Genomic DNA, 14,493 nt, shown 5'->3' on the forward strand with positions numbered 1-14,493 from the left:
GATTGAAGAGGTACAATTTACGTTTTAAAGTAAAATTCCAAAATATTTTAGAATATTTGTTTGATGACGGCGTTTACTATATTTTGTCGCCGGTTTGGCTCGGACTGTTAACGTTATCTAAAGCCAAAACAAGTTGTTGTGAACCTTAACACATTAGCAAAACGCTTACAAAACAAGAAATAATGCAATATTTATCCTTTATTTATCAAGAAATATGTGTTCTACAAAAATTTCATATTAAGTTCACAATTTTGTAATTTTGCCCTTTCAACTTATTTGATAATTTGAGTGTTCTTTACTTACAAATGTGGTGACTTTGAATTATCTATTGAAAAATACTTGGGTTTTTTTTGGTTTAATATGAAAACCTAACCAAACGTTTGTCAACGAATTGATAAACACTTGAAAATAATAGCCTTCTCTACAAAAGAAAGTTCCCTGCGGTTCATTGAACTAGTTCCGCCATGTCGAATTCGTTAGCCATTGAGAACTACTACTAGTGAATTTTCAACCCACGAGCAATGTTAATGACTGGTGAATTTTACTTCACTATTAAATTCAATAGTACTAATTCTACTGCATTTGAGAAAAAAATAGAAAATAAATTTATCAGAGAGGGGGGTTTGACTCATAAACTCTCGTTTTCTAGTCAAATGCTCTAACCGCTAAGCCAAAGAGCTCTTATTTGTACTGCCCTCTATTTATTATTACGAATTGCATGTGAGTGTACTCTCAATTTTTATATTTTCTGCATCATCAGTGCGAACGAAAACAAGAACGGCCACATTCAGCATTAAATGTGGTCATCAAAGTGCTATATTGAAGAGGATTTATTTTTTCTCAAATTTATTTTCAAAAACTAAAACGAATATTGTTGGCATCCTGAAAAAAGTCGAAATCTCGAAATTGACTTTTTGGTCGGAAAAAAGTCGAACAATCGATTATGTTATCTCAAAAGTAGCATCAATAAATCAAGAAACCATGTATTTTTACAAAAATTGGTAAAAAAAAAAGTCGAAAGTTCGAAAAGTCGACTTTTTAAGAAACGGAAAAAAGTCGAAAGGTCAAAAAGTCGAAAAATCTACTTTTTAAAAAACGGGAAAAGTCGAAAGGTCGAAAAGTCTACTTTTTGTTTAGCCTTTTAGAACCCTAGTGCAAATGACAATTTAACTACCCCTTTAGCAGCCACATCGAACTAGTTAGTTTCAAATTGGCACTTTTCAAACTGCTGGGTTTAATCTCGATTTGAGAGAAAAAAATTCAAATGTGGAGTGTAATTTGCAAATAACACGTGTAAATCATAAATTCTTTTCTATTATTTTAAATTGTGCGATATTTATCATATTTAGAAAGTTTAAAAGTTTTCAAGTCTTTAGGCTGGAGAATAATTTAAGATTGATATTTGATATAAAATTGAGACAAAAATGTTTCAATTTTTTTTTTCAAATCAACCGCAAATGGAATTCAAACGCAAAATCAAACATCGACCTTTAGGGTTTATGATAGTCAGCAATTTTTATAGGATATTTTTAAAACTACAATAAATATTTGCAGTTTCTGCTTTTTTAAAAATAAAGTCATATAAATAAAGTTAGTCTTATATTTAGGTTTATGTTTAGGATTTGAGAATAATATTAGTTATCAAATTTAAAAATGTACAATTTGTTAAAGGTTAATTCATATATTAAAATGTTATGTAGGTTTGAGAATACCTTTGAGCAACCTTTGAGAATTATATATTTGTATTCAAATGAAACATAATTTTTCAAATGTTTTACTTTGATAAGGATTAAACATGTCCTATATTCTTGTGATTAAAATAATTAATTAACAAAATAAGCTCGAGTCATTTGTATTACTTTCTAATGAGCTAATTCGACTACATAATTTTGCAGCTCTGTTTTCTAATAAATTCAAAATCAAATACATCTGTTCCTGTACATATACAAGTATATTCATACATACTGTGTGTAATTGTAGGATATTTTTTACTGCCTCTTCTAGAATACACTACATTTTATTTCATTTATTTATTTGTATTTTATATTGTACCATAGACTCTACAATGTATGAACAAGCGTATGTGCAATGTGGGGTTAAAATTAGGATTTATGTATTGTATAAAAATCGTTTCAAGTATTATTATAAAAATACTCATCGTATACCCCTAAAACATACAGCCATACACAGGGGTTTCTATAATGGTTAAAAATTTACCATTATTTTTGTATTTTATTTTCATTTTCTAAGTTTTTATAGTTCAAAAAGGACAAATACATATAGCATATTTGTGAATTTGTAAATAACACCCCCTTTTTTTGTTCTTAGTTTATTTTTTTTTCCAAATAAAATAGCAACAAAAGTTGAAAAATATCAACTGACTCTTTAGAGGTTCATTTTCGTTTTTCCATTTTAATCGTTATTTTTTTTTTCATTTTTGTAATTTCCTTGTAGTTGTTATTGTTTTTGGTTTGCTATTTGTATTTAAAATAAATAAAACTAAATGAATGGAAATAGTTCTTGTACAATTGTCGTTGTTTAGGTTGACATTTATATATGAAGAATTTTGTATTTTATTTTTTCGTTTTGAAAAAAGGTCATTTAGAATTTCTTTTATTGCACACATGTGTACTTTATTTGTTATTTAGGTTTAGAAATATGAATATAATTTACAAATAAATTATTAATAAATGTAAGCTCTCACATTAGCGTACATATTTATTGATTTTTGTTGGCATTCTATGCATGTCTATGTTATTGTTACTAAATACTGGTATCATGTTACATAAATAATCATTCGCAAAATACTTAATCTGTTTTGAATACTTCAATTCAGAATCAAAATAAATAAATAATGCAAATCATACAATAGGTTTGAATTTTTCATTTAAATTCAATTTAAGGTTGATTTAAAAAAAAAATATTTAAAAAATCGAGCCTTTTATATTTGACAACAACATATTATTCACAAGGCTAAAGATAAGACAATGCAATCAAATTATTCGTACGACATTAATAATACGAGTAAAAAAAGAAGAATCGATCGTCAAATCTACTGAATATCCTTTGAGAATAATGGAAAATTTCTATCGTGATATTCCTCTGAACTTTTCATTCACAATAGTTGATTTTGTTCGTAACAGCTGTTTATTGTTTACAAAACTCCATCTAAAAATTTCACAAAATGGGGAATTTTTTCACGTGAACAAAGTTGACGAACGAAAATTGGGGAAGGGAATATATTTCATGTGAAATATTGATTCGCGATTGGGGTGAATATTTCTCAAAAAATTATCGAGTCCTTCTTAAACTTTTGACCTTTGGCAAGGGATTTGATTTCAAATCATTATTAATTTGTTAATAAATGTAAATATTTGCTGGGTTAAAGGTAGTGATGCATATATTTATTGATACTCTTTTTTCTCTCTCTGTTTTGAACTTATAATTTTTATAAAAGAGGGTTAGAAAAGGTGCTACATTTTGTGTTAACAAGAAACCGCCATTATTGTTTATTAGAATGAAATTGGAAAACTATTATTAAGGTTGTAAAGGTTGCATTGATGGTATATTGTAAAATAAAAAAAAATGGATAAGGGAACTATTTAGTTCCTATTCGAAGACTTTGTTGACAACAACAACACCCATGAATTTCTAAATGTAGTCTTCTAACAACTTATAGTGGAACTTTCCATTTTATTGTGTTAATGGGTTTTAAAGCTTTTTTCTTACAAAAACATTCTTAGACTTCCTATTTTAAATCTAAGCTTTCAATATTAACCTCATAGTCTTCAACAAAAGTTTGAATAAATAAAAAAAATCCATCTCAAAAATTAGTACCTATTATTGAAAAACATAGGATTCTGAATACATTCGACTGCTGATTAAATTAATCAAATATTCTTTGTACATCTCCCTTTTGCAAAAGCATTTTTATATTCATGTTTTACTGTACAAATAAAAAGAAAAATTAACAATACCAAAAAAAAAATAGTACAAAAGACAGCTAAAAAAAATTAAATATGTAATAATAAAAATAAGAGTAAAAATCCATTTTTGCACCCCTAATTTCAAAACGAATATTTACATTAACATTATTACCAACCAACAACGACGTTATGGTGCTCATCATCATCGTCATCAACATCATCAGAGTCGTCAACATGAACATCACAGCCACCAAATCTATCTCAAAAACTGAGTGTGGTGTGTGTATTAAAAAGCCAAAAAAAAAATATATAAGAAACACATAATATGGATAGAGGAGACGATGTCGTCGCCGATGTCTGTGTATGCCACACGTTGAATTTTTATTATTTTGTATTTTATATATTAAAATTCTCGTATAAAAACAAAGACACACACCACTCAAATGAGTTCGATTTGAACAGAATAAAGATGATGATGATGACGACTACTACAAACGATGACAAAAACCTTGCTCCTCTCTTTCTCTTATTCAAAGTTACAAACAAACATTTGTTCATACATGTACATTAGGGCGGTCCCGTTTGTATGGATAAAGAAAAAGGTGTTGATGTTCCCAACTAACACTAAAGCTTAGTTAGTTTGAGGATACCATTTCTCCAAAGGTTTGTCCTATCGTTAGTATTTGGAGAGCTGGATCAAAGGATAATAAGGTCCTTTTTAAGGTTTTTATGATTTTCACTCCTATCGTGAAAAACATGTGAAATTTATGTTCCCATGAAATATCCATTTCCCTCGAAGGGAAAATTGCTATCGTGATATTCCCCTGAACTTTTCATTCACAATAGTTGACTTTGTTCGTAACAGCTGTTTATTGTTTACAAAATTCCATCTAAAAATTGGAATTGTTTCACATGAACAAAGTTCATGAACGTAAAATGGGAAAGGTAACACATTTCATGTGAAATATTAATTTGCGATAGGGGTGTTTATTTATATTTCTTGCAAAGAAATCATATGAAATATTTGTATCAGGTGAAAGGTTCTTGAAAAGTTTTTTTAATAACGTATCTAAAATTATCACGTAGGACCAAAAATATTTAAAATTTTGTAATTTTTTGCAAAAATTTCAACTTTCATCAAATATTGACGCTAGAATAGAAATATTGAGAAATTATGTCCCAAAACAAACTAAACTAACATCGTATTATGAAAAATCGATCGTCACCTTATCTTTACTTCATACAAATGATGACACCCTAATGTACATATGTACACAAATATCATCTATGTATTATGTTTATATGCACATACTTTACATTACATAAAACCAATTGCACGGTTTAAAATCTACTTGAGCTACAAACGAAAAAACAAAAATATAATAAAATAACTTACGAAATAAAAAGGTATTGAACCTCCTAAACCAAACACCCCACATATACACCCCATCATCATAAACGAAATGAATTGAAACCAACAGGCCAAATAGAGGAAGTCAGTCATAATAATGTTTGTAGGTAGCAGCAGAAAGTAGAATGACTGTATGATGGTTGCAAATGGGTTGCTTGCTTAGCGGAGAGACAGTGCGAGAGAGAGAGCAAAGTGTAAACATGAATAAAATAAAACAAAAAAACTTCATTATTTGTTAGAGAAAAAGGCACAAGAATAAGCAACATTTAGTTGTAATAAATTTTCGAATTTTTTTTATTCGTAATTCTATGCCTGCCTGCTTTCCTTTCTTCTTCGTGTCTTCCTTATATGTATGTTGTATGGAAATATTTTGGAAAGAATATATAGGCAACACAAATAATATGAAATAAAATGTAAGTACATAGTTAGTTGTAGTTAACCCATTAAGGACTAAATGGATTTGATATCAATGAGCATGATTTATACTAGATAAACTAGAAGACTGATAAGACAATATTAGTGCCGAGATACCTGTGCTGAAAATTTAAAAGCCGAAAAATGTTAATTTTAATTTGGCTTGGTAAAAACCGCCATTGCGACTCTATTTGGGTACTCGAGGAGTTCAATCTATAATATGTTCCTTGACACTCTCTATACCACATGACCGCCTGTCTCATTTCGTGAGAAAGTTATGAAGCAAATTTCTGATCTCAAAATATACTTGTGAATTGTGGATGATATGAATTGTTTCTGCATGCAATCATCTATCCCGGAGTATCAATCTCCTATTTGATGCCCAAAACGCAGCACCTCAAAACTCTAAAAATTGTGCATATTGTTTTCATATGAGATCTTATGTTAAAAGTAAGATAATATTTATATTAACAGAAATATTTGTAAAATAAATTGAAATAGGAAACTAAATGTTCTTCTAATTTTATTGCTCCAAACTTATTTTATCAAAGTTTTGAGTATATCCTATCTTTCGTCTAGATAATTGAAGAATAATACTCTAACAGCTCTGATATCGACTACTTTGACTTTGATCCTTTGGTTTTTGTTATGAATCTAGTGAAATAGGTTCGGGTTAATCGCATTTAACGACGACTTGGATTGTTTTTCCGTGCAATGATTTGACATATTTGTCTAAGGAGCGATTGCATAGCATACCCGGTGTATAAATATCACCCCACTCTTGAATCTCGTTTTTGATTCCAATGTTCTTGCTGGGCATCAGTGAAATAGGTTTGGGAGCACTTTTAATTTAAATCGTATTGATTGGTCTTCTTTTGGGACTCCCATTTCTGAAAAATGTTTGTGCAAACATCGTTTGCATATCAGTACCGGAGAATAAATAACGATCAACCTACTCGAATGTCAATGTATTTGCCCCGAATCTAGTGAAATAGGTTCGAGAGCACTTTCACTTTAAAACGTATTGATTGGCTTTCTTTTCTGTCTCCTATTTGTATATAGTTTCTCTAAGCATCATATTGATTGGTTTTCTTTTGGGTCTAGTATTTGAGTATTGCTCTATATCATTCGTACTAATACCATAACATCAGGAGTATAAATATTCCTCTACTCTTGAATTTGATCTCAAAGTCCCGACTTATTGAACAAAATTTGACAATCACTATTCGACATTAATATTGTCAAAAATTCTGAAGTAAGCTTAGTTGAAGTAAGGCAGAAAAACTACAGTGGTATTTAGCATGACTAATGGTCATATAAAGTATGAATTTGTTTTATTTTTATATTAATGTCTATTTATACATAAAATGTGTTTTTTATATTTTTTTTAACATGACGAATTAGTCATAAATACAAACAGCTAATTTGTTTAATTAGCTATACCCGGTACGTGAGTTCTCAGTACTTATTTCGAGATGATCTCCAGTTAAAGATCGAAATGTCCTTAAATTTTCAAAACATCACTGACTTTTGTAACGACGACTTCATATTCATAAATGCCAAAACAAAAATACGTGATATGTACAATTGAGGATGATTTTATTTACAATTTCCTTCTTCGGAATGAAAAAAATTTATGAAAAAGTAGTTAAAACCTATTGAGTAATTTCAAAAGTAGACTTTGTAAAGTCTAACTACGAAACTCCCACAAAATATATATCAAGGAAATTATGAAACAAAGAATATGGCAACACTACAATCAATAAACACGTGCTATGCTTAACTTCCCCTTTAATTTCAAAAATCACCAACAAAAATATTTGCCACAATTGAAATTATAAAACACACAATGAAAACTATTTAAATACTTAACAGAAATGGCAAAATATCCCCTAAATTAAACAGAAAAAATACCACCATTTGTTTAATGCCACCCTAACAACTCCCTAACGCAACTCAATGGGTTAAACTAAGGCACAATGATTTATAATTAAAAAGGTAGCATTCAGAAAAAATATATAAAACCCTACACACACACGTTCCAATCTTATATGAATAAGCGGGGATGTGGTGTAAGTTAGTGTCCTTTTTTAAAAAATAAAACAACATAAAAAACTCTTACACACACACACACTTACAACAACCAAAAATATATTTTAGAGAAATGAGTAAAGATATTAAGCATAAAAACTCTCACGAGATATAAAGAAGAGTAAAAATAAAAGAAATTAACCAACAAGGAAGAGAAAATATGGCAGCAACAACAAAGTAGACACAAAAATGGAGGAAGTTATAAATGTTGTCAACTTAGAGTTTGGAATGTTAATGATGTGCGGCGATTTTTTTGCATATTAACGAAGTGTTAAAGGTGTTTTTAATTCAAACACGTGATGATTATTCTCTAGAACGATTCGAAAGGCAAAACAAACTGCCTCGGTTTTTAGCATTAACTGATTATTTAGTGGAAAGATTTTGACCAATGCTTAATTCGCTAATGGTTCACGTGTTTAAAATGATTAGTTATGAAAGTGTATTTGTTTTCTATCTTTTTCAACGACAGTGGGCCCCTCCATTTTGCTACTTTGGTGCCTAAGGATCATACTGAGAGTTTGAGTTTCGCCAGTTTATTTTAATTCAATTGTGATAGTTTTTCGCTTCCATGCCAAGGTCGTCCAAAATAGGTTGTTGTGCTAGGAAACATCTATCTGAAATGAAACGCTTCACGTTTCTTTACATATGAGCCCGAAACTAAATTAATAGCAGGCGGAAGATATGATTACCCACTACCATCAGTTTTCCCAGGATAAAGTACAAACAACCGCCACATGAGGATCATTCTCCACCATTGCTGATGCTGATCAATACGTCTGATTAAACATGTGACTTTTCGACCATTAATATTTTTAGAACTTTATTGAGATATAAGCACGGACAATCGCCAAATGGGGCTCATTCTTCACCATTGCAATGATCAACGGTCGGCTTAAACAAGCGAATTTCAAAGCATGAAACTTTTTTCCCATGAAACATCCATTTCCCTCGAAGGGAAAATTGCTTTCGTGATATTCTTTTCTTTCACAATAGTTGATTTTGTTCGTAACAGTTGTTTACAAAATTCAATCTTAAAATTTCACAACATGAGAATTTTTCACGTGAACAAAGTTGAACGAGAAATGGGAAAAGGGAACATCTTTTATGTGAAATATTGATTCGGTGTCTGACTATGAGCCAGTCAAAACTACTTGTTGAACCTATTTTATATAATAGAATCTGGGGATTCAATAGAACTAATCTACGAGTCATTTCCAACTCAACTATCCTGTATGAAAAGTTGTCAAAATAGTTCGAGTCGCTTATGCCTAGGAAATTACGAAACTGTTTAAGCAAATTCGGATGACATTATGCCTGTTTCACCCACCTCTGTATTAATATTCATAATAAGTAAGTTTTATACAAAGTCTGGAATAACAGATGTTATGTGGTACAAAATATACTTCAGATGCCGCAGTACTTGTCGTACAACCTCATATTCCTGTAACTTTTTTTAAGTTTCATAATAATTGCGATTTAAATTCTACTAACAAGATTAAATGTTTGTTTACAATAAAGTAACAGGTGGACAAAACTTGAATATGTTAATATAAATTCAAAACTAAATACATGTTCTCGTATTAAGGTAAGTTAAAATTCCATATTCAAATTTTAAACATCAAAAGATTTAGCGGTTTTAGCATTTGAAAAACAAAATATCAACTGATTGACAACCCTGTTAGGGACGAGGAAACTAAATAAAGGAAAGAAATTATTTAAAATAATTTAAACAATTGTAAACACAAGCACATAAACACACACACACACGTTCGCACATAATTTTTATAAAAATGTAAATGAGGCACAAAAGAAGAGAGAGTGAATTGTAACAACTATAATGATATAAAGAGAGAGAGTGTGAGATATACCAAGAGAGAAAGAGGTTGAAATTATTTTTTAAAAGGGAGATGAGTATAGAATAAATAATAAAGAAATGAGATGGTTACAAAAAAAAGTGTTTACAATAAAATGAAAAAAAAAATTATAAATGAAAATTAAACAGACATGTATGATATGAAAAAGAAGAAGAGGACATAAATTATTAATAAAAATAAATAAAGGTGCACAAAAACGATTGATTGATTTAAAATTTTGAAAAAAAACGGTAACATTTTTTTTTTTTTTTGGAAAATTATCATTGATAATTTTAATGTTAAATTTGATGTACATAGTTGCTATTTTTTTTACCTCGAAATAAATAGTGCCATTAATGTGAGAAGTTGGTTGTGGTGATAATGATGGCGGCATTGGTATGGCTGATGAATGTTGTTGTTGGTGTAGTAGTAGTTGTTGTTGTAATAATAATGGTGGTGGTGGCGGTGCTGGTTGTGGCGTTGTTGTTGTTGTTACTGCTGTCACCACCGCCGACACTGTATGCTGTGTTGTTGGTGCTGCTGCTGTAGTTGTCGAAGATGTTGTTGATTTATTTAAATGCTCACAAAAAGCTGTAAAACTGCTAAAATCCATAGGTTTAATAACTTCCATTTTGTTTTAGAGAAGAAGAATGGAAACAAACATACAAACACAAGCAAGCTGAGGCTGATTTCAATTTATTTAATTATTGCTCTTTCTTTTTTTCTTTATTTTAGCATTCAACACATTTGTTTTATTTTATTTTTTTTTTTAATTGAAAATTAATTTAATTTTTTGTTGGTGTTATTAATGCATAGGTAGGTAGGTATAAAAAAAATTTATTTCTTTTAATTATATTTATTTCATCATCACAGGTGCTAATTTCATTTAATTTTATATTTTGTATAACATAAATTAATAACTAATTAATTAACAAGTACGAAGACATTAATATTTTTTATTATTTTTTTTTTGTTTCGTTTCATTTGTTTGTTTAATTATTATTTGCACTAGACTAGAATATAATTTTCTTTTATGCTGCTTCTAGCTGTAAAGCTCTCTTTTTTTCTAATTCCTTTTGAAATTCAAATTTTTTGTTTTGTTGTTTAAAAATTCCTCTTTCCTTTATGCCGTTTTTCTTGTTACCACTACACACTGGTAGGCACCACACTACTGGTTCTACTACTTTTTTGTAGGTTTTCGTTTGGGTTTGATTGGTTGGTTGCTTGGTTTGAAGAAAAAAGGTATAATTCTTCTTTTTCTTTAGTTTTATTATAATTCTATATTTCTTGGTTTCGATTTTAGTTATATTTGTTTGTGTTGTTGTTGTTTTTATTTAATGATTATTTTTCTTATGTAGTGGTGGCGGCCGTATGTTGTTGTCGTCGTCGTCGTTGTTTTAATGAATTGAAATTTTTCACAACTTTACAGCGCGGCGCTCAAACAAATAATGAGCACAACGCGCTAAATACAAGAGAGATAAACGTCGTTTTTGTTTGCTTGCTATATGCTGCTGCCTGGCTATGCACAGCTTACAGACAATCACACACTAACCCACAGCAGCAGAAGAAGCAGGCACCATGTGTTGTTGTGCGACGAGCGAGCGAAGAATATTTATTTTTTTGTTGTAATTGTCGTTGTTGTTTTTGTTGTATTTGTATGACTTTGTGTATGTCTTTTTTATTTATTTAATTTTCATATTTGCTGCTGTTGTTGTTATTATTGCTGTAGTTGGCTTCTAAGAGGAGCATAAGAAAGCCAGCAATGTAAGCAAGAGCTACTATTATTATAGCTTCGACTACCACTAGTAGTACGTACAACTACCAAACAGCCAGCCAGCCAACGAAATAACCAACCATCATCATCATCACCAATGTTTAAGGCAGCCTGCCTGCCTGCCTGTGTCAGGCTCATAGTACCATTAGAGTACTACACCATACGTAGAGTAGTAGCAGAGCTGTAAATGAATCATTCTTTTTTGATTTTAATTCATTATGAATTAGCTAAATTTTGAATTAATTCATTGAATTGAAAAAATGAATTGAATGAAATTTGAATCAATTCAAACGAATTAGGCAGAAATGAATTTCAATTCATTTCCAATTCAAATGAATTTGTAAAAATGAGTTGCAATTCATTTACAATTCATTTGAATTGAATTGATTTTGAATTAATTCAAATGAATTAGAAAAAAGAATTAGCAATTCAAATGAATGATTCAAAAATGAGTTGCAATCAATCAAATTCAAGAGCAGATCTCTAGGGGGAATGAAAGATTTCTCCTACCAAAATGAAAATTTCCAGTACAAAAATTTAAAAGCCTTGTCCTGTATACGCGCCTGATCAATGAAAACATGGTGTTTGCAGTTTATTTCTTCAAGAAGAACTGATTTTTATTTTGAAATACGCTGAACGACATAACATATTTAATATTCAAGAAGCAATTAATAATTTTTGAAATTTTGTGACCCACGACCACCCAACAACAAACTTTTTGCTAATATTTATATTATATTTATTTCAAAAAAATAAAACTATCTTCCAAAAATAATCAAAAATCAGGAAAAATAACAATGTATGTAGTTCAAAACACAATTGAGTTTCATAAATAAGGCTAATTAGATTTAATTAGAATACTTCATTCACCTTAAACAACAATAGCTTTTCAAAATTATCATCTGAAAGAGATCCACGTTTAGGGATGTTTAGAATAGAGGCGTACGAAAATAATCTTTCAATACCAGCTGACGATGGTAACGGCGCATTATATTTAAAGGAAGACTCTTTAACCGTCGATTAATTATACTGCATACTTAATGACATTGAAGAATCTGCTAAATATGCTGCGAATTTCGCGTCGGAGTTGCAAATGAATTGCTAATTTTTTTTCTAATTCGTTTGAATTAATTCAAAATCTTGTTCAATTCAAATGAATTGTAAATGAATTGAATTAATTCAAAATCAATTCAATTCATTTGAATTGGAAACGAATTGCAATTCATTTTTACCAAATTCATTTGAATTAATTCAAAATCAATTCAATTCATTTGAATTGGAAACGAATTGCAATTCATTTTTACCAAATTCATTTGAATTGACTCAAATTTCATTCAATTCATTTTTTTGTGTGAATGATTCGCGAATTAATTCAAAAATGAGTGATTCATTTACAGCTCTGAGTAGTAGTATGGTGTAGAGAATAATATTAATAAAAATATGTAGAAAAAAAGAAATAACTTAATGTACGTAGGAACACGGTGTGTGTATGTTACAATTACAAAGGGAAGTATGCAAAATATGTAATAATCGTTTAATAACTTAATGAGGTAAACCATACTTAGGAACTTAATTATGTTAATTAGAATTTCTTATAAGTATCTCTTCTAGACAGTAATTTGTCTAATCACTTGACTGACTTTTTGGGTTTTTTGACACACTTGTTTACTTCATACATCCCAGGTAATCTAGTGTGAAGTTAATTGTCACTTTAGAGTCTCTAAGTAATCTACAGTGTAGTCACATTAGTTTTTTTCACTAAACTTTAGAAAATTATTATTTTACCCACCAAAAGTAATCTATTGAAGAGTCATCATTAAATTTCATTTAAGGGATAAGCCATTTCACTCGCTACAAAGTAAAGGGTGATTCATTTAAAGGATTTTTTTAATTTTAAAGAAAACTCTTAAAATATTATTAAATGTTGGAATCTTTATTATGACCCAAAAGAACAGCATCTAACATTTACTTTTTGAAGATAATTTCATTAGCCTTCCATTAGGAAGGTTCAATATTCCATCACTCTTTTCTGCATAGCTTCCGATATCTAACGAATTACGCGAATAATGTTGGCTTCCAAGTCTTTAATTGTAGCTGGCCGCCTAGATCGTGTGATATCACACCTCTGGATTGTTTTTTTTTTTTGGGGTTATATAAAGTAAGTCTTCGTCGATAAGCCAGTTACGCTTCAAGACATGGAAGCCAACATTACTTGCATAATTCACAGGATACCAGTAGCAATTCTGGAAAGAGTGATCAAAAATTGAACCTTCTTAATGACCACCTAAGAAAACTGCTTAGAACAGACTATTAAACTGTCTCTTTATAGCTGGTATCTAATTGAGTTTAGTATTACGCGATGTTAACGACTTCAGGTTAGTACGTTTTGGTGAATGCAACAAAAGTCCGCAATGTAAACTGCAGGGAAACATGAACTAAAATATGATCTAAAAATTAGGAGTGAAGGGAAATATAGGGAAGTTCGCTAATTCCGAAACCTGCTCATGTGATCAGTAGGATTTTTGAATATAAAGAAGCTTAGCTAGACGCTGACAAAACGTACAAAAATCCTTAATGACTACAGGGAAACATGAACTAAAATATGATCTAAAATTGGGACTGCAGAAAAAGATAGGGGGAATTCGCGAAACCTAGTTACGTGATCAGTTTTGAATATGAAGATGCTTAGTTAGCTGCTTACAAAGTATAATCATCTGAACATTTCCTATGAAATAAAAAAAGGAATTTTTGCGTCGTTTCGTAACATAAATCCAGTACGAGACTTAGGAACAATAAAAACTTTAGACTTCTACAGAGGATTCGAATGCTATTTTTATCTTTAATTTTCCAAAGTATACGAATATAATTGACGGGCAGACTCTTTAAATAAATGTAGAATTTTTTAATATCTGATTGCAAATTTAATACTTGTGAGATTAATCTATTATTAGGCCGTTGACAAATTACCGACAATATTAATTAAACAATTGATCACTTGGGAATTTATTTATTTCAGAACTTAAT

At 29.9% G+C, this 14,493-nt stretch overlaps 1 protein-coding gene across 13 annotated transcripts in view; it reads right to left on the minus strand.

Annotated features, from left to right (window-relative positions):
- kis (kismet) overlaps positions 1–14,493 on the minus strand; it is a 119,737-nt gene that overhangs the window by 14,466 nt on the left and 90,778 nt on the right. The window contains exon 1 of one of the 13 annotated variants that reach the window (XM_065502376.1): positions 10,030–10,469. The exons of the other annotated variants lie outside the window; for them this stretch is intronic. Coding sequence (XP_065358448.1) covers positions 10,030–10,326 — 297 coding nt within the window. The 5' untranslated portion in view covers positions 10,327–10,469. Of the gene's footprint in view, positions 1–10,029; positions 10,470–14,493 lie in introns of those variants that run through there. 13 annotated transcript variants of the gene reach the window in all.

This window comes from Calliphora vicina, chromosome 2, assembly GCF_958450345.1.
Source record: "Calliphora vicina chromosome 2, idCalVici1.1, whole genome shotgun sequence".
Classification (NCBI taxonomy): Eukaryota; Metazoa; Arthropoda; class Insecta; order Diptera; family Calliphoridae; genus Calliphora; species Calliphora vicina.